Raw genomic sequence first — 22332 nt, 5'->3', positions numbered from 1 at the left:
AGGCGGAAAGGCAGCATTTCGGTAGCCAAGAGCTTACAGAGGGATAAAGTCAACCTCTTAGCTTTGTCATGGGTCACAGGAAATGGCCTTTTATTTGTCCACATCTGAGGGACAGAGATCTGGCTGCTGTGTGTAGACGGTGGTGAGTAGGGTGTCCCTGGAAAAATGCAGCTTTGTGAGGAAAGTGCAGGCGTAGACATGATGTTGCCTTCATCCAACGTTGGTGCTATCGATGTCTGAGAGAGCTGTACACACGTACTTGTTTCCCCTTCCAAACCAACTGACGACCTACCAAACAAACTGCCTGTTGCGGTTACAGTGGTGGAAGTTGTGCGTGGAAAACCAGGTGTGACAGCTGTCCCCACAGTCCTAGAAGATGAAGAGCGCGCGGATGCACTGGAAGGGGCAGGCGGTGGATGGTTCGCTCCACTAGGCCGCATTGCAGCACGGTGAGCTTCCCACTGGGACATATGATATTTATTCATGTGACGATTCATGGAAGAAGTTGTCAAACTGCTGAGGTTTTGCCCTCTACTAACAGAATCACGACAAATTTTACAGATCACATAATTTGGCCGATCTTTTGCTATGTCAAAAAAGGACCAGGCTAGGCAAGGCTTAGAGGGCATGCGACCTGCTGAGCCCCCCCGACTAGTGCTCAGAGGCAGAGTGGTGGCTGAGGATGCAGTTGTAGACGTGCTACCAGTGCTCCAACTCTGGCCAGAAAGGCGCAAGGTAACTTCGTCGTCGGTTGCATCCTCCTCCACCGCCTCTGTTGACCTCCTCGAGTGCCTGACTGTGGGTTGACAGTAGGTGGGATCTAGAACTTCCTCATCAATTGTTGTGTTTGCACTCCCCTCACCCTCAGACCGAGCCTCTTCTTGCCCTGACCGAATATTTAAGTTATCATCCCAATCTGGTATCTGCATCTCATCGTCATCAGTATGTTCCTCATTGTCTATAACAACAGGTGTTACAGTTTGTGAAAAAGGGTCAACATTATGCTCAGAAACTTGGTCCTCACGGCCTGAATCAGAGTCACAAAGGTTCTGGGCATCACTGCAGACCATTTCCTGGTCTGTACTCACTGTAGCTTGGGAGCAGACTTCTGATTCCCAGGCTATAGTGTGACTGAACAGCTCTGCAGACTCAGCCATCTCAGTTCCACCATACTGTGCAGGGCGGATGGAGACTTCAGAGCTGGGAGAATGCAAGTGTGATTGCTTAAGCAAGCATTGTTGACCTTAGGGAGATCAACATATCCACTGCGGAGACACCATCACGTGTTTCTCAATGCAGTGATTCTAGAGCATTGCCCCCTGGGAAGTATGCAAATAAGAAAGCCGCGGAGACACCATCACGTGTTTCTCAACGCTGGCAGGAAACTAGCCAGGTCTTTCACCGGGAAGGAACAACCACGGGAAGGGCAGTCTCCAGTCAAGGAGACCACCTATACCAAACATGGTATCCATCCACAGACAGCCGTTTCGGGGTATTTGCCCCTCATCAGTGTGGAGTAGGAATCTGGCTAGTGGGGGCAATGCCTAGTATAAGACTACTTAAGCAAACATTGTTGACCTTAGGGAGATCAACATATCCACTGCGGAGACACCATCACGTGTTTCTCAACGCAGTGATTCTATAGCATTGCCCCCTGGGAAGTATGCAAATAAGAAAGCCGCGGAGACACCATCACGTGTTTCTCAACGCTGGCAGGAAACTAGCCAGGTCTTTCACCGGGAAGGAACAACCACGGGAAGGGCAGTCTCCAGTCAAGGAGACCACCTATACCAAACATGGTATCCATCCACAGACAGCCGTTTCGGGGTATTTGCCCCTCATCAGTGTGGAGTAGGAATCTGGCTAGTGGGGGCAATGCCTAGTATAAGACTACTTAAGCAAGCATTGTTGACCTTAGGGAGATCAACATATCCACTGCGGAGACACCATCACGTGTTTCTCAACGCAGTGATTCTAGAGCATTGCCCCCTGGGAAGTATGCAAATAAGAAAGCCGCGGAGACACCATCACGTGTTTCTCAACGCTGGCAGGAAACTAGCCAGGTCTTTCACCGGGAAGGAACAACCACGGGAAGGGCAGTCTCCAGTCAAGGAGACCACCTATACCAAACATGGTATCCATCCACAGACAGCCGTTTCGGGGTATTTGCCCCTCATCAGTGTGGAGTAGGAATCTGGCTAGTGGGGGCAATGCCTAGTATAAGACTACTTAAGCAAGCTTATAATGGCTTAGTAACAATGAGTTTGAGTGTGCAATGCAGGCAGACGTGCTGCAAATATCTTTGCACTAGTGGGACAATACAGAAGTCCAACAGCCACGTTTAGGATGCCACTAAGTTTCCTCAGTGTTTGCTAGTATAATGGCTTAGTAACAATGAGTTTGAGTGTGCAAAGGGCAGGAGGGTACAGTGGCAGGTTTGTGGGTCTGGGTAGAGGAAAGGAAGCCTCCCTTTCTATCCCTCCTAATGGGGAAATGCAGCGAGGAAATCCCTGACCTTAGCTACACAGACGCTTTCATCTTGTGTAGCTGTTAAAATCTGTTTTCAAGGCCCTGACTGTCACCTATGGCTCTGACCCTGCCGGTATTAGCCCTTACAAGGGCTGAAAGAAACTTCTATGCCTATTCTGTATAGCGCTGTGTTTAGAGCGTACACAGCAGTATCGGAGACAGGAGCTACGCCAGCGGTGACTGACACCCAGACGCAGAAGAGATAATGGCGTCCGGACGGGCAGATACTCGTTTTTATAATGCAGGGACATGTGACATGGACATCCTATCACACATGCCATTGCTTCTCTGGCTAAAAGTCAACTTAGCTGTGTGTGTGTCTGGAATTGGCTGACATGCTGGCCCGCCCCACTACACGCGTGCGCTTAGGGAAGGAAGACAAGGAAAAAAAAAAAATGGTGATCGCCATTATCCAAACAGCAGTGATCTGATTGCGCTGTTCCCGCACACTATACACTGAAATTTCATAATAGTGTGAGTCACAGAGTGACTTACACTATTACAGCGGAAAGCCAGCTAGTAATTATCTTGTCTTTTTGCTGCTAGAACCGTTCTCGAACGTATCTAGAACTATCGAGCTTTAGCAAAAAGCTCGAGTTCTAGTTCGATCCAGAACAGCCCCCAAAATCACTCGAGCCGCGAACTGGAGAACCTAGAACCGCGAACCGCGCTCAACTCTAGTCGTAACTGGTCCTCGGGCAAGAGGTTCCACATGCCTGATTTAGAACATCTTTTTCCAGTGGAATATTCAACAAGATTGCTGTACAAAATACCAGTCTCAATATTATCACAGAGCAAGATTAGAATGAAAAGTAATTCTTGTGTTATTGTGTATGAAATTATCCTGTATTATCTGTCTCCAATGTTACAAGTGGTCAACAAGATTAGATGCTATCCAACCATAAATTTATGGACTAGTACACAAGAATGTGATTTTTTTTTTCTGCCATCCATAGTGTACAGCAGGAAAAAAACACCTTCTGTGATTTTTTTTTTAAAGTGTTCTGTGTATGCACTTAAAAGACTGACAAGCTGAAAAGGACTATAGAGAAAATGTACATCAATGGTATTGAAGGAGTTAACTCCATATTAAAGCACAAAAACTGAAAATGTAACACAGAAAAAAAAAACAGGAAAAAGGTAAAAAACAAATATTAAACCATATTAAAATATGTTTCATAGGATTTTACTTTTTCCAAAATATTTTTACCTGCATTACCAATAAACTTATGTACTTTGATATGGATTTAAATTACATTGGTCATAAACATTTTTATTTGTGGGTATATTAACTATGTCCAGCATGTAACCACTATTATTTTTGGACGCGTTTATAGTTATATGTCAAAAAACATGGCCACAACTCCTATCACACAAATGAAACTCACAATGTTCAAGGGACGGATGGACATCAAATAGTCACTCCTGTGGCTGTTAGACCAGGTGTCCCATCTTGGATAGTCGCCCTTTTCTAGGACAAACTGCTCCCCACCAAACGCTTGTCGCTCAAAACTAAGCCATCTAGACGTGAAAAATAAATGAAGAAACTACATAAACTTTGCTATAAAATATAGATATATAGTCTGCAACATATGCTATACATATATACACACACAGCTTTTGGGGTTTTCTTAAACCAATAAAAGACATTTCTTTGTAGGTATATTGGACTCTTTTCCCATGCTTAGGGGAACATAAACTATATTTTTTTTTATGTCAAAGCTACTCTTTTAGAGTACATATAGTGGCTATATGAAGGACTAGGGGTAAGTAAAAGATACAACATCAGGGCATGTTCTTGCCATAAAGTATGGTGCAAACATTTTAGGCAGGTGTGGGGAAAAAATGCTGCAAAGTAAGAATACTTTCAAAAATAAAATTGTTAATAGTTTATCTTCATCAGTTAACAAAATGCAAAGTGACTGAGCAAAAGAGAAATCAAAACCAAATCAATATTTGGTGTGACCATTTTTTGGCTTCAAAATAGCATAATTTCTTCTAGGTACACTTACACAATTTTGAAGGAACTCGACAGGAAGGTTGTTCTCAACATCTTGGAGAACTAACCACATATTTTCTGTGGATGTAGGCTTGTGCCAATCCTTCTGTATCTTCTTACAATCCCACATAGACCCAAAGATGATGAGATCAGAATTCTGTTGGGCCATATCATCACTTCAGGTTTCTTTGTTCTTCCTTATATTAAAGATAGTTCTTAATGACATTGGCTGTATGTTTTGGGTCGATGTCCTGCTGAAGAATAAATTTGGAGCCAATCAGATGCCTCCCTGATGGTATTGCCTGTATTTTTCCAGCATTGTGAATACCAGTAATCCTGAATAAATCTCGAACACCTTATGCTGAAATGCAAACGTAAACTTGTACACAACCTCCACCATGCTTCATCGTTGCCTGGAGACACTCATTTTTTTGCCTTTCGGCAAGCAAACTGCCTTCTGTTACAACTTAATCTTTAAAATTTTAATTAATCTGTCTAGAGCACCTTCTGACATTTTTCTACACCCCAGTTCCTTTGTTTTCATGCATAGTTGAGTGATTTGGTCTTGTTTCCACACTTCTGGCCAAATTTCTCCAAACAGTAGATGTGAGTAGTTTGGTCCCACTGGTTGCTGCCAGTTCTAAGCTAATGACACTGCAGTACATCTTCTAATTTTGAAAGGAAGTAAGCATGATGGCCTTGATTCATTTAGGTGTTTATACCAGAAATCTGGCAAAAAAATACTTTGAAAAGTCCCAGCAGTTTAGTGCAACACGACGTTGTAAAAAATGTTTGCAACCTTTGGTATTTTCATGTCAGTTTCAGGCAGCTCTACCAAAATGGGTGGAACTAGTGAAGAACATTCATTAAGAGACATATGGAACAACACCAGTCTTGATGAATCGTGGCCAATAAGTCTTTCATCTGCTAGACCAACTGCATCAATGGTGTCATGCTGTACTATAGGATGTCCTAAAGCAGTAGTACAGCGCTGTAACGTAGTACAGAGAAGGTTCCTGGAACTACATGAGAAGTTATTTAGCAGGTAAACCACTAGAGGGCGGTAGAGTGGTGAAACCGTATGAGCACAGTATTCCCTAACAGAGGTAATAGTAGTCAAGCCCACCAGAGGGCAGTAGAATGGTCAGGACTCCAGATCACAACATGAGATCTCGTAAATACACAGGGGCAAAGCAAAACGTAGTCAGGTGGAAGCAAGGAGTAGGTAGCCGGGAAGTCAAGAGCACAGAAGCGGGGAGGACTGGGAAGAGGACAGGAATGGAAACTAAGGTATGCTGACGAGGAATGAACAGGGAGACAGATGAGCATGGAACTGAAGGGAGACAGTGGGAGAGACACTGACAGGACGGGAACAGAGAACTGAGGTCAACAACAGATCAGATGAACATGAAGGTCAGGAGGGGGCAGGGCAGATAACAGGTCACTCACAAGCAGAATGCAGCAGAGCCGGAAATATCACTGGCGTAGTTCCAGAGATGCAGTGCCATAATGTAGTGGCCTAACCTCCGGAACGAGGCAGGAAGAACTAACCCCTAACGTGACCTGTATCAGTGGGGGACACTAGCAAAGGCTCAGCCACAGCTGAGCCAGGAGTAAATCATGACAAATGGTTTTCACAATTGCTAATTTTTTTGGTATTTCTAATGCTGAGAAATATAGTAGTATAGTAGATACTTATCCATCATGCAATACCATCTGAGAAGCATATGATTGGCTTCAAATTTATTATGCACCAGGAGAACAACTCCAAACATACTGCCAATAATTTCAGCATAAAGAAAGATATGGAGTTCGGGAAATGATGATCTGGCACCTAGAGAGCCCTCATCTCAACATCATTGATTTAGTCTGTGATTATACAAAAAGACAGAAGGATTATCACAGGCCTACAGCCACAGAAGTGGATCCATGGTTAGTTCTCCGAGACATTTATAACAACATTCCTGTTGAGTTCCTTCAAAACTGTGCAAGTGTACCTAGGAGAATTAATTCTGTGGTCACACCAAATATAAATTTGATTTAGATTTCCCTTTTGCTCAGTGACTTTGCATTTTGTTAAATGATAAAATTAAATTATTAATACTTTTATTTTTTAAAGTATTCTTACATTGCAACATTATTTCCTCACCTGCCTAAAATGTTGCACAGTACTTTACACCTGCAATGCATTAAAAAAATGTGACTGAAAAATATCTATCATGAACATAGCCAGAACATAAAAGTGAAAAAAAGAATTTGGCAGTGCAGGAGCACTAAAAGGGGTTGTCCATTTTTGGGGACAATTTTCTTCTTTTTATTTTTAACTTAAATGCCTGTATTTGCTAAATGTCATTTTTACTTCTATATCCTCTGGCTATTGTTGGCTACAGAATAAGTTAACTAAAAATCCATCATTGAGCTTGTTTTTGTAATATTTTTCTCAGATCCTCTCAGCTGATTTAAAGCCACAAATCACATAAAAGTTGAATGTGTTGAATGTGTTGAATGTACAGAGAAACAAAGAGCCTGTAAAAGGTAAACAATTCTATAGTTTCAATGAAAATCCAATTGCAAAAATGATCTTTAAACCCTAATACAAATAAATAATATGTCCGCAAAGTTGGACAACCCCTTTAAGTGAGGAGCAAAATCAATTTTGCTAGATCTCCCCAAGACGTCCTTCCTTAGAACATTTTTTTTTAATGTGTTATTTAACACCACTGGCAGGTAAAATAAGAGCGATTTTTAAAACAGGTTGTCCATGAAAATGCAGTTTTTCAGCACATCAATGTAAAACAACGACTGTGCATATAAAAAAATACAAATTTACGTTTTCTAGATTGGCCACTTCTGACAAGCCACTAAGATTCACACCATGTTTTTGCATTCTGTTTTAGGTATATATAAATATATACATATATAGTATACTGTATATACTGTATATATAGCACTGTGAATAAATTACAAGCCTCTATTGAATTCCTTTTTTGTCAAAACAATATCTCATTGTTTGGAGTGTGCTTGGTTCTGACAATGTTAGGTAAATCTGTGCAGCTGTATGGCAAGTACATCTGTTTGAATAGCTCAATAGCTCACAACCATCCTGGATCCAGCAGGACAATCCCAAATCGGGGAGACGTGCTGCTGTCCAAGTAGGTCAGGATTATGTCCCGACTTCCACTCTGTGTCTCCAATATATCCTAGGTGAGGAGAGGATGCTGCAGTGATTGTTCAGTTCCTCTGCCGACTCTGGCTGAGGGGCAGGAGTGCTTTGTGCATACATTCATTTTAATGAATTAATTCTTCAGTTTTAAAAATGTGGACTGTCCGAGGATTTAATTTCACAACCTCTACTATGTCAGGCAGTAGTTTTACCTGTAAGCAACAAGCAGCTCTGCCAAGTATGTTAGAATTTTCTCTGTTTGAACATATATGTGGTATCCTTTGTCTTCACAGGCACAATGTACTAGTATATACAAGTACATCTCAATAAATTAGAATATCATCAAAAGTTAATTTATTTCAGTAATTCAATACAAAAGGAAAATACATATATTATATAGAGTCATTACAAACAGAGTGATCTATTTCAAGTGTTTATTTCTGTTAATGTTGATGATTATGGCATAAGGCAATGAAAACCCAAAAGTGATTATCTCAGAAAATTAGAATAATTACCACAAAACACCTGCAAAAGCTTCCTATTTAAAATGGTCCCTTAAGCCTGCTTTACACATTGCAATTTCGCATACGATATCGTATGCGATTTGCAACGCCCCATCGTATGTGTGGCATGTTCAATTTGTTGAACGTGCCGCACAAACGATTAACTCCCGTCACACGTACTTACCCGTCCATATGGCCTCGATGTGGGCGGTGAACGTCCACTTCCTGGAGTGGGAGGGACGTTCGGCGTCACATCGACGTCACGCGGCAGCCGGCCAATAGAAGCGGAGGGCGGAGCTGAGCAGGACATAAACATCCCGCCCACCTCTTTCCTTCCGCATTACCGGCCAGGAGCCGCAGGACGCAGGTAAGATCTGTTCAATGTTTCCGGGGTGTCACACACTGCGATGTGTGCTGCCTCGGGAACATTGAACAACCTCACATTCAATTCTAGAGAAATGAACAATGTGGGTGCGATGAACGTTTTACCGTTCAATCGCAATCGCACGTACCTGTCACACACTGCAATGTACCTTACGATGCCGGATGTGCGTCACTTACGACGTGACCCTGCCGACACATTGTAAGATACATTGCAGCGTGTAAAGCGGGCTTTAGTCTGGTTCAGTAGGCTATACAATCATGGGGAAGACTGCTGACTTGACAGATGTCCAGAAGGCAGTCATTGACACACTTCACAAGGAGAGTAAGCCACAAAAGATCCTTGCTAAAGAAGATGCTGTTCACAGAGTGCTGTATCCAAGCATATTAATGGAAAGCTGAGCTGCAGGAAAAAGTGTGCTAGAAAAAGGTGCACAAGCAACCAAAATCAGAAAAATTTAAAAAAAGTTGGTTCTTGGAAGAAGAACAGAAAAAAAATGAAAGTGCAAGAATAAAAAAAAGCACCTCGTCCTTATGAGGTTAATAAACCATAATGCAAACTATGCTTGTCCCATATAAATTAGGAATTACTCTCCTTATGATCATGAATGAGGAGGACAAGGTGTGACGACTTAGCGTCAATGAGGAATAGCTGGCTACTTGTGTATTGGTGAGGTAGGTAGAGCATGTTGATGCCAATGGGAAAAGGTTACTGATAATATGTTGCATGCAGTGGGGAAGTAGTGGAAACGTGATTTAAGGCTACATGCGCACGCTGCAGTTTTTTCTGCACACAAACTGCAACCAAAACTGCAACCAAAATGGCACCTTGTCAGAGAGAGCCTGAAAATGTAAAAAAAAAATGCTTGTAATGTAGGTGCGTTTTTAATGCGTTTTTGTTAATGCATTTTTTTAAGGAGAAACAAAATATGATAGGATAAGATAATGGATAAATAGCTAGAATAGATGATAGCTAGAAAAAAAATAGAAAGAATAGAAAGATAGATAGAAAGAACATATAGAGTAGATAATAAGAAAGAACAGATAGAATACATAGAAAGAAATAACAGGATAGCTTGATAGAGCGATAGCCAACTTGGCCAGCTGTTTTTTTTAATTTTTGGGGGGTAAAAAAATGACATGGGGTCCCCCCCTTTTTCATACCCAGTGCAAAAACAGCAGTAGCTGCAGGCTGCAACCCTCAGCTGTATGAAAAATAGAGGGGATTCCATGCTTTTTTTTTATACTTATTTCATTTATTTAAAAAAAAAAAAAATGAGGTGGGGTCCCCCCCATTTTTCTTATACCAGCCAAGGTACAGCAGACAACTGAGGGCTGCTATTATTTGGGTGGGAAGAGACATCATTATTTGGCCCTTTCCAGCCTAACAATAGCAGCCCACAGCCACCCCAGAAGTGGTGCATCCATAAGATGAGCCAATTCTCGTGCTGGACCCAGCTCTTCCTGATTGCCCTGGTGCGGTGGCAATCGGGGTAATAAAGGGTTAATGGCAGCCCATAGCTGCCACTAAGTCCTAGGTTAGTGATGTCAGGCATCTATGACATCAGATTAGTGAATATGTAAATGAAAGTAAATAACCACAAACAGCCCAAAAATCCTTTATTTTAAATAAAATAAAAAGCCCCCTCTTTCACCACTTTATTAACCCCCAAACACCCCTCAAGGTCTGAAGTAATTCACACGAGGTCCCATGTCGATTCAGATCTGCTACATCTCTGTCCTGTCACAGCGAGCGTCAAAGAACATGACTGCCAGCTGTGAGTGCAAACAGAGCTGCAGCAATCAGAATGAATTGGGGTGAACCCGTGATATCACAGCTATGGGTCCCGCAGTATGGCATGTGTCTTGGCAGTGACGTCACAGGTTCACTGCTGTGAGGTTCCGGCCGCTACTGAAGTGATCGGTGGTGCCATCACTCACATGAGTCCTACACCTGCAGCTCACTTCAGTTGTGGCCTGATTTGCGCTCACAGGTGAAGGACTGCAGCTGTGACCACAAATCACCTGAGTGACGGCACCGCTGATCTTGTGGCTTACTTCAGTCACTCGGGTGATTTGCTGTCAGAGGTGGAGGACTCCAGCTGTTGCCGCGGCTAACCTGAGTGACATCACCACTGATAGAGCGACTTACTTCAGTTGCTGCATGGAGCTCACAGTGAGCAGTGTTATTCTATGGCACTCTCTGTGAGTGTCAGATGTAGCAGTGCTGGAAGCGCTGTGGGATTACGTCAGATCTGGATAGGTGTTTGAGTTGTTAATAAAGTGGTGAAAGAGGGTGTTTTTTTGTCTTTTATTTCAAATAAAGAATTTTTGGGGTTTTTGTGTTTATTTACTTTCACTTACAGATTAGTAATGGGGGTGTCTCATAGACGCCTGTCTTGACTAATCTAGGACTTAGTGGCAACTATGGGCTGCCATTAACTCCTTATTACCCTGATTGCCACTGCACTAGGGTAAATCGGGAAAGGTGGAAAAGTCCCGGGGCTGTCACATCTAATGGATGAGCAATTCCGGACGGCTGCTGGTTGATATTTTTAGTATGGAGAGCTCCCAATAACGTGGGTCTCCCCAGCCTGAAAATACCAGCCCTCAGCTGTAAGGCTTTATCTTGGCTGGGTATGAAAATTGGGGGACCGCATGCCGTTTTTTTAATTATTTATTTATTGTACTGTACTATGTAGACACGCCCACCGGCAGCTGTGATTGGTTGCAGTCAGACAGCTGTCATTCAGCATGGGGGCGCGTCTGACTGCAACCAATCACAGACAGGAGGAAGAGTGAATATGTATGAGCCTAATGAGTGGCTGCAGTGAGTATGTTATGAGGCTAATGAGGGGGTCGGGAAGAAGAATGAGAGGCCACGGGAGCAGTGTGACAGCTGCGCACGCCGATGATCGTTAGTATGTAGAGCTTGGAGAGAGTGAGACAGAGACGGAGAGAGAGGGAGACACCGACATGTCAAAATCACTCCAGCATTGATTTTGTCATTCTGGAACTAAGTTGGTGAGCTTCGTTTTTGTTGACAAAATCGCGGATAAAACGTATGCAAAACGCGAACAATTTGTAGCCATGCGTTATTCATCCCCTCATTGATTTCAATGGGTGACAAATGTTGACAAAAACACAAGAAAGAATGAACATGCTGCTTTTTTGTGACAAAATTTTGTCAATACAACTGCTGACAAATAAATTGCAACGCGTGCACAGCAAATCTGACTTCTCATAGACTTTGCTTGGAAGTCAAATGTCAGAAAGTTCTGACAGCAAAACTGTACCAAAAAGTGACAAAAACGCAACAAAAAAATGCAGCGTGCACATGTAGCCTTATGCTTGCTGGCCATGGGAGAGGAGTGGGAGGATGAAGAATGCAGATTGCAGTATCGGATGGGTGCGGATGGGGACTGCCTATTGCTTGCAGGAGGGAAGGTGTGAGAATGGGGAGAGTGGTGACAAATGACTAAAAGAGAATGGTGCCGATAGTGGATGAAAAGTGACACTTAAAAAGGAGGTTGTGCTAAGTTATTAAAATATAACCTGAAATGACTATGCATGAGTGTGACTTATTAACTACGGTATATGGATTTCTGAATTTCAGGGTGTGGTCGGGGATCTGACTTTACAGATCTGCTCTAAAGTGCAAATATATTTTGGTGACTAGTTTGGTGATTCCAAATTGTCCTGTGTTAGGTGCTGGAGATGGCTGTAGAAGTTGGGGGTCTTAAATATCCCACCAATAATCCCTGCAGCTGTCAAACCTAGTCATGACTGTCTGGGTTGGATGGAGAAGAAAAGGAAATCTGTAATCACAGAAATTCTCACCAGTGTATCGCTTATCAAGGAGCGGTCACCTCTGCTAACATATCTGGTTAATGCAAACTTGTAAATCCTGGACTATATGGAAGCTTCTGTAACATGTAACCAGTTATGAGGTTAACACTCGAATACAAAATAATACATTTAGCTGCATGCAATCCAGTTAAAATTAGTCATGCTAAAGAAAGTGTTTGTGTAGTCTAGGCCTAATTGACAACTCAGTATTACCAGCCCCCCTGATAAAAGGATGTAACCCCTATAAAATTTTGTGGTGACAAAGTCATTTGACAAGGAGAATAGTAACGATCAGTTCAATGAATTATTATATTAAACGGGAAATAACTACAGGTTGACAAAAAAATGACTAAAGGCCGCTTTACACACTGTGATATCGGTACCGATATCGCTAGCGTGGGTACCCGCCCCCATCTGTTGTGCGACATGGGCCAATCGCTGCCCGTGCCGCACAACATCGCCCAGACCCGTCACACTACTTACCTGCCCAGCGACGTCGCTGTGACTGGTGATCCGCCTCCTTTCTAAGGGGGCGGTTCGTTCAGCGTCACAGCAACATCACAGCTGCGTCACTGAACCGCCGCCCAATAGAAGCGGAGGGGCAGAGATGAGCGGGACGTAACATCCCGCCCACCTCCTTCCTTCCGCATAGCGGCCGGGAGGCAGGTAAGGAGAGGTTCCTCGTTCCTGCGGTGTCACACGGAGCGATGTGTGCTGCCGCAGGAACGAGGAACAACTTCGTTACTGCTGCAGTAACGATATTTGAGAATGGACCCCCATGTCACCGATGAGCGATTTTGCACGTTTTTGCGATGTTGCAAAATCGCTCATAGGTGTCCCACGCAACGGCATCGCTAATACGGCCGGATGTGCGTCACCAATTCCGTGATCCCAGCGAGTTCGCATTAGCGATGTCGCAGAGTGTAAAGCCCCCTTAAGAGTAGAAAAAAGTAAAGCAAACAACCCAGAACTAATAGGCACACCAATCAATACAAGAGGATAAATTATTAATTAATTAGTATAAATTTTATTAAATAAAAAAATGCACTCATCTCTCCATAATTTAAATGCATTGATGGAAAGATTGTGAACATAGAATAAGTAGTGGGATAATTCCCGTGAAATCTACAATATGGTTAATGTGCGGCAGTATTATTGGTTATATTGGTGCTTTTATAAGGGGAGGATGCAAGTGATTGCCTTTCGCTGACTGCTCAGTTAGGTGTTTCTATGCTCCACTTTTATTTTCTATGCCGTGTGTTGTTAAGGTTAATATAGGGGGTATGAAAAAATGAAGTAAAATTTGCAATGACGTGCATTACATACTAATTGTAATTAACCGGCCTAGGTTACAATAGTGGATCTACCCCTAATGCAGAGTCATACAGAGAACACTGTCAATCAATGCCCTATGGAATCATGATTATAGATTAATACAATATTTTGCAAAAAACTATAGAAGTCCTATACCACACTGTCTACCCAAAGATATTATGTTCAATTTCAGTGCCAGAAGTTTATTAGGCAATTGAGCTCATTTTGTGGTCATAGTATTGTACAACCACTTGCCTATATGTCACATTATGCCACAATATTGAGAGAACCTAATACCACATTTATCATTTATTTGCTAGAAATTAACCAAAGTTAACATGACTCTTAATGAAAGTAGAATGCATTCTCCACTTACGGTCCAGATTCCACTTGGATGGATCCAACTTTCTCAAGTCCTTTCTCTCCCAAATTCTGGCATTCTCCAGTGAGCTCACACTTCTTCCCCTGAAAATTCTCCAATTCAAAGAGTGTGATCTGAGAATTAAGATTAAAATGATAAAACAGTAGTCTGCATCCTGATTCAATCTCTGTTGTTCTTTCTTCTAGTAAGTCAAGCAAAAGCTATATATGGGGCCTTCTCAGCCAATAGCTCATCAAAATAAAGAATTCCACCTGCTTTGGAAGTAGAAGTGGCCCCCTGACTTCTTAAGGCTACTTTACACACTGCAATATCGGTCCCAATATCGCTAGTGTGGGTACCCGCCCCCATCTGTTGCGCGACACGGGCAAATCGCTGCCCGTGTCGCACAACAGCCGTCACACATACATACCTGTCCGGCGACGTCGCTGTGACGGGCGAACCGCCTCCTTTCTAAGGGGGCGGTCCGTGCGGCGTCACAGCGACGTCACTGAACCGCCGCCCAATAGCAGCGGAGGGGCGGAGCTGAGCGGGACGTAACATCCCGCCCACCTCCTTCCTTCCGCATAGCGGCCGGGAGGCAGGTAAGGGGAGCTTCCTCGTTCCTGCGGCGTCACACGCAGCGATGTGTGCTGCCGCAGGAACGAGGAACAACCTCGTTACTGCTGCAGTAACGAGATTTGAGAATGGACCCCCATGTCGCCGATTAGCGATTTTGCACGTTTTTGCAACGATGCAAAATCGCTTATCGGTGTCACACGCAACGGCATCGCTAATAATGCGGCCGGATGTGCGTCACGAATTCCGTGACCCCAACGACTCCGCATTAGCGATGTCGCAGCGTGTAAAGCCCGCTTTAGGCCTCTTGCGGCCGCACAGGTTCCACCAATGATATGTCTGCCCCTGGGTTAGGACTCTCTTCTGAATTACATACATTTGGCATATGTGCCACCATATTCCCCTATCCACAGGCCTCCATACATCTCTCATATACAAAAAGGTCACCCATTGGGGCCAGTATTCTTCAGCATTCTTTTTTTACAGTAAAGGAAATCATAGTCTGCTCCTTTCCTACAAAATGTAATACAGTAAAAAAAAAAAACTCTTTAGCACACTTTATGGCCCTGATTCGTCAGAGCCATTTTGCCAGAGATCTGGTGTAAATTGCTTTGAAATTTTGCAAAATTTTGGTGCAGTTTAGAATTGCACAAACATGTTGCAACTTTTGGAGTTTTCTGCCAGTTTCCCACAGTTACTCCAAAATGGGCAGAGCTAGGTAGAGCTGATCTTGATATGGGACGTGTCGGGGGTGCAATGTTTCAGCTCATCTAATTCATGATGAGATGTGGCCTTACTTTTGCCAGAAATGTCAGGAACTAGTGGAAGATTTCTGGTGTAGCTCACAGAGGTACACTCTGCTTGCGAGTTACTTCGGATTCATGAAGAAGCAAGCACCTCTTCATGAATCAAGAACATCTGACTCCACATTGCCCCTCATGAAGACAAGTGAGAAAATCGATGGACTCTTGATGAATCTGGTCACATATGTTTTTTTTTAAGTTTTTTACAGTAAGAGTGAAAGGGTGATGTAGACCTATGAACCAGTATATTGTACAATGCAGTCTTCCATTCAGGTAGAGAATATCTGCAAACATAATTTGGCCTCTATTTTCTCTACTTACAGAGTAAATCATGTGTGTCAATGCAATCTAGTTTAAATCTGCACTTATTTGCAGCTATCACCTCCCTAATGACTAGCCAGGGCTCTTTAACCTCAGTTGCCTCTGGGGCTGTACTGCAATAGTTGTAGGGCTCTTGGTCGAGCATGTTCAGATGAACCTATTGACCCTGTCTAATAAACCTTCTGACAGCTAGAGATCCCACTGATATGAGCTGCACTTGCATTTCATGACCCTTTCTAATTCATGAAAAACAGATGCACCTCCTTGCATAATGCATTTTCACTGCATTTTTTTAACCACAATATTCCAAAATTGTGGTAGAATTTCAGTGTTCTTATCATGTTTTTTGGGAAAATTGCAGCAAAATACACAACAAAAACTAACATTGTTCAACTATTCAATGCTCCTCTCTGCTATACATGAAGGAAAGCGTATACTCATGCTCTGAAGATCCCTGTAAACCATTAATTAAATAGTTTTAAAATAGTAATGACTATAAGTATTGTTTATATAATGAGTCACACTCACTGCATTTAAATCTATAGTAACATGCAAACATTTGCGCTTCTCCATTAGTAAAATGAATGATCTTGTGAGCAGTTAAACAAGTTGAAGATTAAGTGATCTTTAAAAGGCATAAAGTTAAAGATGACACATTTCCTTTGTATTTTAGGTAACAAAAAATATTTTTGTCTTTTTCATTTTTAAATGAACAAAAAAGCATCATTGGTCTTTCAAAATTTTGCGCACTCTTCATGTTAAGTACCTAGTAGCACCCCCTTTGGCAATTATCACTTTTTGTAGCCAGCCAAAAGTCTTTGAAGTCTTGTGTGAGGGGTTTTCATCCATTCTTCGTTGGAAAAAGTCTTCCAGTTCTGTGAGATTCTGGGTCGTCTTGCATGCATAGCTCCTTTGAGGTCTAGCCACAGATTTTCAATGATGTTCAAGTCAGGAGTCTGTGAGCACTATTGATAAACCTACAGCTTGTGCCTTTTGAGATAGTCTATTGTGGATTTTGACATGTGTTTAGGATCAATATACATTTGTAGAAGCCATTTTCTTTTTAACTTCAGCTTTTTTATTGATGGTGTTATGTTTGCATCAAGAATTTGTTGAAACTTCATTGAATCCATTCATCCCTCTAACTGTAGAATGTTCTCCATGCCTTTGGCTGCAACACAAACCCAAAGCATGATTGATCCACCTCATCCCCAGTGGTTGCAGAGATGTTCTTTTTCTGAAATTCTGTGCCCTTTTTCTCCACACATACCTTTGATCATTGTGGCCAAATAGTTCTTTATTAATCTCATTGGTCCACAGGGCTTGTTTCCAAAATGCATCAGGCTTGATTAGATGTTCTTTTGCATACTTCTGACTCTAAATTTTATGGTGAGGACGCAGGAAAGGTTTTCTCCTGATGACTCTTCCATGAAGGCCATATTTATGCCTGTGTCTTTGAACAGTAGAACAATGTACCACAATTCTAGAGTCTGCTAAATCTTGCCGAAGGTCTTTTGTAGTCAAGCGGGGGTTCTGATTTGTCTCTCAAGCAATCCTACAAACAGCTCTCACAGAAATTTTGCTTGGTTTTTGCAGACCTTAAGTAGACCTCCACTAGTCCTGTTAACTGCCATTTCTTAAATACATTTCGAACTGTGGAAATGGCAATTAGAAAACAATTTGCTATCTTCTTATGGCCTTCTCCTGCGTTGTGGCCACCACCATTTTCATTTTCAGACTGCTAGGCAGCTGCTTAGAAGAACCCATGGCTGCTGTTTTTTGGCACAAGATTAGAGGTTTTTATAAAGTATTTTTATAAAGCTGTGAAATTTGCATCACCTGGCCTTTCTTAACGATGATAGTGAACAAGCCATAACCCTAACAATCTAATTACGGTCTGAAACCTTGGTCAAAGTTATCGAAGTGCACAAATCTCCAAGGGACCCCAAACTTTTGCTTCGGCATATTTTCCTTTTTGTAATTTTTCAAATGTGAAAGATAAAAATAATTTATTTTTTGCCTAAAATAAAAAGGAAATGTGTCACCTTTAACTTTATGCCTTTTAGAAATCATTTAATCTTCAACTTATTTAACTGTTCACAATAACAGTAATTTTGACCAGGGGTGCACAAACCTTTACATGCCACTGTATGAAATGTCTACACCAGATTTCAACATGAAATTTGCAGCTCCTGGCAGAAAACCTGCAACAAAACCATTTTTGTGCAGTTTTTTGCCAAGAGATACAGATTTGGTGCTGAAATTTGTACAACATATTCCTGCACCCAATCTACATCTCCTGGCAAAAAAATTGCATCAAAAGCGCATGCTTTTTGATGCAGTATTGATGCAATTTTTTGCCAAGAGGTGTAGATTGGGTGCAGGAATATGGTGTCCAAATTTCAGCATCAAATCTGCATCTCTTGGTAAAAAAATATGGTTTTCTGCCAAGAGACACAGGTCTGTGAACTCAATGACCTCACTGAGGTCACTGAGTTTAATGAGGTTACCTGAGGTGGGAAACTCCAGCTGTGACGTCAAACAACCAGAGTGACATCATCACTTATCACTGGGGCTCAGTCTCTGCCTGAAGCTCACAGTGGGCAATCATGTTCTATACCCACGCGCTGACCGCTCAGCATTTAATGTAGCAGACCTGGAATTGTCGTCAGACCTCATGTGGATTACATTGGACCTGGGTGTTTTGGGGGTTAATAAAGTGGTAAAAGGGTGTCTTTTTTGTATTTTATTTCAAATACAGGAATTTTTCTGTGTTTGTGTTTATTTCTTTTCACTTACAGATTAGTAATGGGGGGTCTCATAGACCCTCCCCATTACTAGTCTAGGGTTTAGTGGCAGCTGTGAGCTGTCATTAACCCCTTACTGCCCAGATTGCCACCCCACCAGGGCAATAGGGATGAGTCGGATAAAGTTCCAGGGTTGTCGCATCTAATGGATGCAACAATCCTGGGTGGCTGAAGGCTATTTTTAGGCTGCAGGGCCAATAAGCATGGATCTTTCCAGTCTGAGAATACCAGCTTCCACGTATTGGCTTTATCATGGCTGGGTATCAAAATTTAAGGGGTCTTCAAGCTGTTTTTTTTTTTAAATTATTTATTTAAATAATTTTTCCCTCTTATTTTGATACACATCGAAGATAAGCACACTGCTGGGAGCTGCAGCCTATAGCTGTATGCTTTATCTGTGCTGGGTATCATTATACAGGGGACCCTACGCCAATTTATTTATTTATTTATTTTTACACCAATAGAGATGCACACACACAGCTGCCACACAAAGAGGGGGCGCTTCTGACTGTAACCAATCAGAGATACCGGGACTGCCAGTACATATGTATGAGGTTCGTGAGCGGCTACAGAAGTAGCGCTACAGCTGCACAGGAGACTCGGTAAGTATAACATGCTTGTGCCACACTTGCTATCTCTTCTACCACCATTTTAAAGCACTGGATTCTAGTCCCCATATACTTTTATACCACTACCAGATATCTCATTGTTACCACCTGCATGTCTGGAGCCGAAGGCTCGTGTTGGTACCAAAGTAAGCGTCCATTTTTCCTCCGACGGGGCATACAGACATGAAGTTTGGCTGTGTGAAGTAGTAGCAAGCCTGTTAAAAACCGCAGACCTAAGCCAGAAGGGTTGGAGTATAAAAGACAGACTTGAAAAGAGATAGATCAGCTTGGAATCAAAAGAAAGTCCAGAAGTGAGTTATATCCCAGGAAAGAAGAAAAGCAAGAAATGGTCTTATTATATGTATTGTATCACTGTTTGTTGATAAGGACTGTTCAGTAAAGTGAGTTTTGAATAAGAACTTTGGGTATTCCATTATTCATGTGTGGCCAACCCTGAGTGCCAAAACTTGGAAAATGGCAGCAAAATGCAAGAGACCAGTGAGTGTAATGCATTGCACTCACATCAACAAACACAACCAACAATCCATTATTAATGTGAGGTGCAAGGGTGCAACAATGTGGCTTCACCCACGACTACTGCCCTCTGACACCAGGCTCAATCCATAGTGGAAACCGCGACTGTTCCATGGTCAAAGACGGCTATGGGCGTAGGTACTAAGATGGCAGACTACGGCGCATGGCTAAAAGAAGATCTCTCCATCGTGGGCGGCATCAAAGTGAAAGCGCGCCAAGGTCCATGCAGCTTTTCAAAATCAAAGGCTGCCTACAGGAGGAGAAACAGTGGCTGGAGATGTCGGCCCATGTTTAACATTGCGCACCCCCAGAGGGTGCGGTGGAAAGAGAGACCCCGACTCTCGCAACAAACTGATAGAGAACGGGCGGCGGCTCGGAAGAAACGAGTAGTTGAGCCGGAAGAGGCACCACCCTGAGGAAGCAGAGAAATTGCCCACCCCAGAGCAGCACGGCATCATTGTTAGAGACCGAAACAAAGGATGGATCACCATATCACATCCCGCATGAGAGATGTATAGTGGTTTGGTGTTCTGAATCACAGAGGGCCCAGCTGGCTGTCATGGAAACATGGGGCTAACTATGGTTGCAGTGAGGTTTAGAAAAATAAAAAAAAAGGGTCTGATCTGCAGCGTCCCCTTGATGTGCTATTTACACATAACTGTCATGAACTGTTCTCCGTTCCTGGGGCATTGGTTGGTGGACACACCTGAACAGACTCCTTGTTTGGCTGAGAGCAGCTGAAAGTTTTGTGTTTTCCCCTTCCCAGTTTATTTTGTGCATGTTGCTCACCCCCCTGCTGGTTGGAAGAATTGTGAACAGCGAGAGGATTCTACACTCTTCGCCAAGGGCCAGGGACCCTATCTCTATGGACTTTGTACACAGCCCCATGGACTTTGCCACTGTCCCCATGGACCTTGCCCCCTCACCCCATGGACGTTTCCTCATATCCCCAAGAGACTGTCAGACTGCCACCTGAGTAGTGTTGTGTGAAACAAAGGCACTGTTGTTCACAAAAGAGGGAAGAAAAACGGATGTCTCGATGTGCCGGCCAGGTCAAGGACATTGAATGTTGCCCATGGCAATAGAAGACTGCACGCAAGAGCCCTTGCCACGTGTAAGCTGTTATGTTAAAAGAAATGTCCTGTTGCTGGATGGTAGAGCTGGACATGGAGTTTGGCTGTGTGAAGTAGTAGCAAGCCTGTTAAAAATCGCAGACCTAAGCCATAAGGGTTAGAGTATAAAAGACAGACTTGAAAAGAGATAGATCAGCTTGGAATCAAAAGAGAGTCCAGAAGTGAGTTATATCCCAGGAAAGAAGGAAAGCAAGAAATTGTCTTATCATATGTATTGTATCACTGTTTGTTGATAAAGACTGTTCAGTAAAGTGAGTTTTGAATAAGAACTTTGGGTGTCCCATTATTCATCTGTGGCCAACCCTGAGTGCAAAAACTTGGAAGATATCGGCAAAATGCAAGAAACCAGTTAGTGTAATGCACCACACTCACATCAACACACACAACCAACAATCGATTCTCTATGTGAGGTGCCAGGGTGCAACAACATGGCCTCGGCCATGACTACCTCACTCTGGCACCTTACATATACACCATATTGTGTCTTTAGCAGCTCCACAACTGAGTACAGTAATTTTCAAAATAATAGCAGTCCAATATGGCTAACCAGATTATTCACTGTTTTTGGTATAAATTATATTACCACATGTCAAACAATTTACCAGTTGATGGAGTAAATTCTTAGAAAACCACCAGACTCTGTATTCATGATCTGCAGGTTTTGAATCTGTGTATTTGAATAATTAATTGAAAGGGGCAGGGGGTGTTCAAAATAATAGCAGTGTGGAGTTAAATTAGTGAGCTCAATCATTCTGTGAACAAAATGTTGTGAATCAAGTGGCCCTTATTAAAGGTTAAAGCAAGCCTATGTTGTACATGCCTTCGTCCTTGGAAGCCTGAAGAATATGGGTCGTTGTAGACACTGTTCGGAAGAACAGCGTACTTTGATTAAAAAGTTGATTGTAGAGGTGTTAACTTAGAAAGAAGTGCAGGCAATGATCGGCTGTTCAGCTAAAATGATCTCCGATGCTTTAAAATGGAAAGCAAAAACAGAGTGACATGGAAGAAAATGGAAGATGACCATTCGAATGAATGGAAGCATAGCCAGAATGGCAAAGGCTCAGCCAACTATCAGCTCCAGAATGATCAAAGACAGTCTCAAGTGACCTGTGGGTACTGTGACAGTTAAAAGACGCCCGTGTGAAGCTAATCTATTAGCAAGAAGTCCCGCAAAGTCCCACTGTTAAAAATAGACATATACTGAAGCAGATACAATTTGCCAAAGAACACATCAACTGGTCTAAAGAGAAATGGAGAAGCATTGTGTGGACTGATGATAGTAAAATTATTCTTTTTGGGTCCAAGGGCTGCAGACAGTTCGTCAGACGACCCCCAAACTCTGAATTCAAACCACAGTACACTCTGAAGACCGTGAAGCATGGTGATGCAAGCATCATGATATGGGCATGTTTCTCTTACTATGGTGCCTATTTACCGCATACTAGGGATCA

At 42.6% G+C, this 22332-nt stretch overlaps 1 protein-coding gene across 1 annotated transcript in view; it reads right to left on the bottom strand.

Moving 5' to 3' along the window:
- The window catches only part of CRYBB3 (crystallin beta B3), a 77865-nt gene that overhangs the window by 18753 nt on the left and 36780 nt on the right, over nucleotides 1-22332 (bottom strand). The window contains exons 2-3 of the mRNA XM_075341728.1: nucleotides 14115-14233; nucleotides 3918-4050 (exon numbers count right to left, since the gene is read on the bottom strand). Of these exons, the coding sequence (XP_075197843.1) occupies nucleotides 3918-4050; nucleotides 14115-14233 (252 nt within the window). The remainder of the gene's footprint in view (nucleotides 1-3917; nucleotides 4051-14114; nucleotides 14234-22332) is intronic.

The sequence above is a fragment of the Anomaloglossus baeobatrachus genome, chromosome 1 (assembly GCF_048569485.1).
Source record: "Anomaloglossus baeobatrachus isolate aAnoBae1 chromosome 1, aAnoBae1.hap1, whole genome shotgun sequence".
NCBI lineage: Eukaryota > Metazoa > Chordata > Amphibia > Anura > Aromobatidae > Anomaloglossus > Anomaloglossus baeobatrachus.
This window is presented reverse-complemented; position numbering and strand designations above follow the sequence as displayed.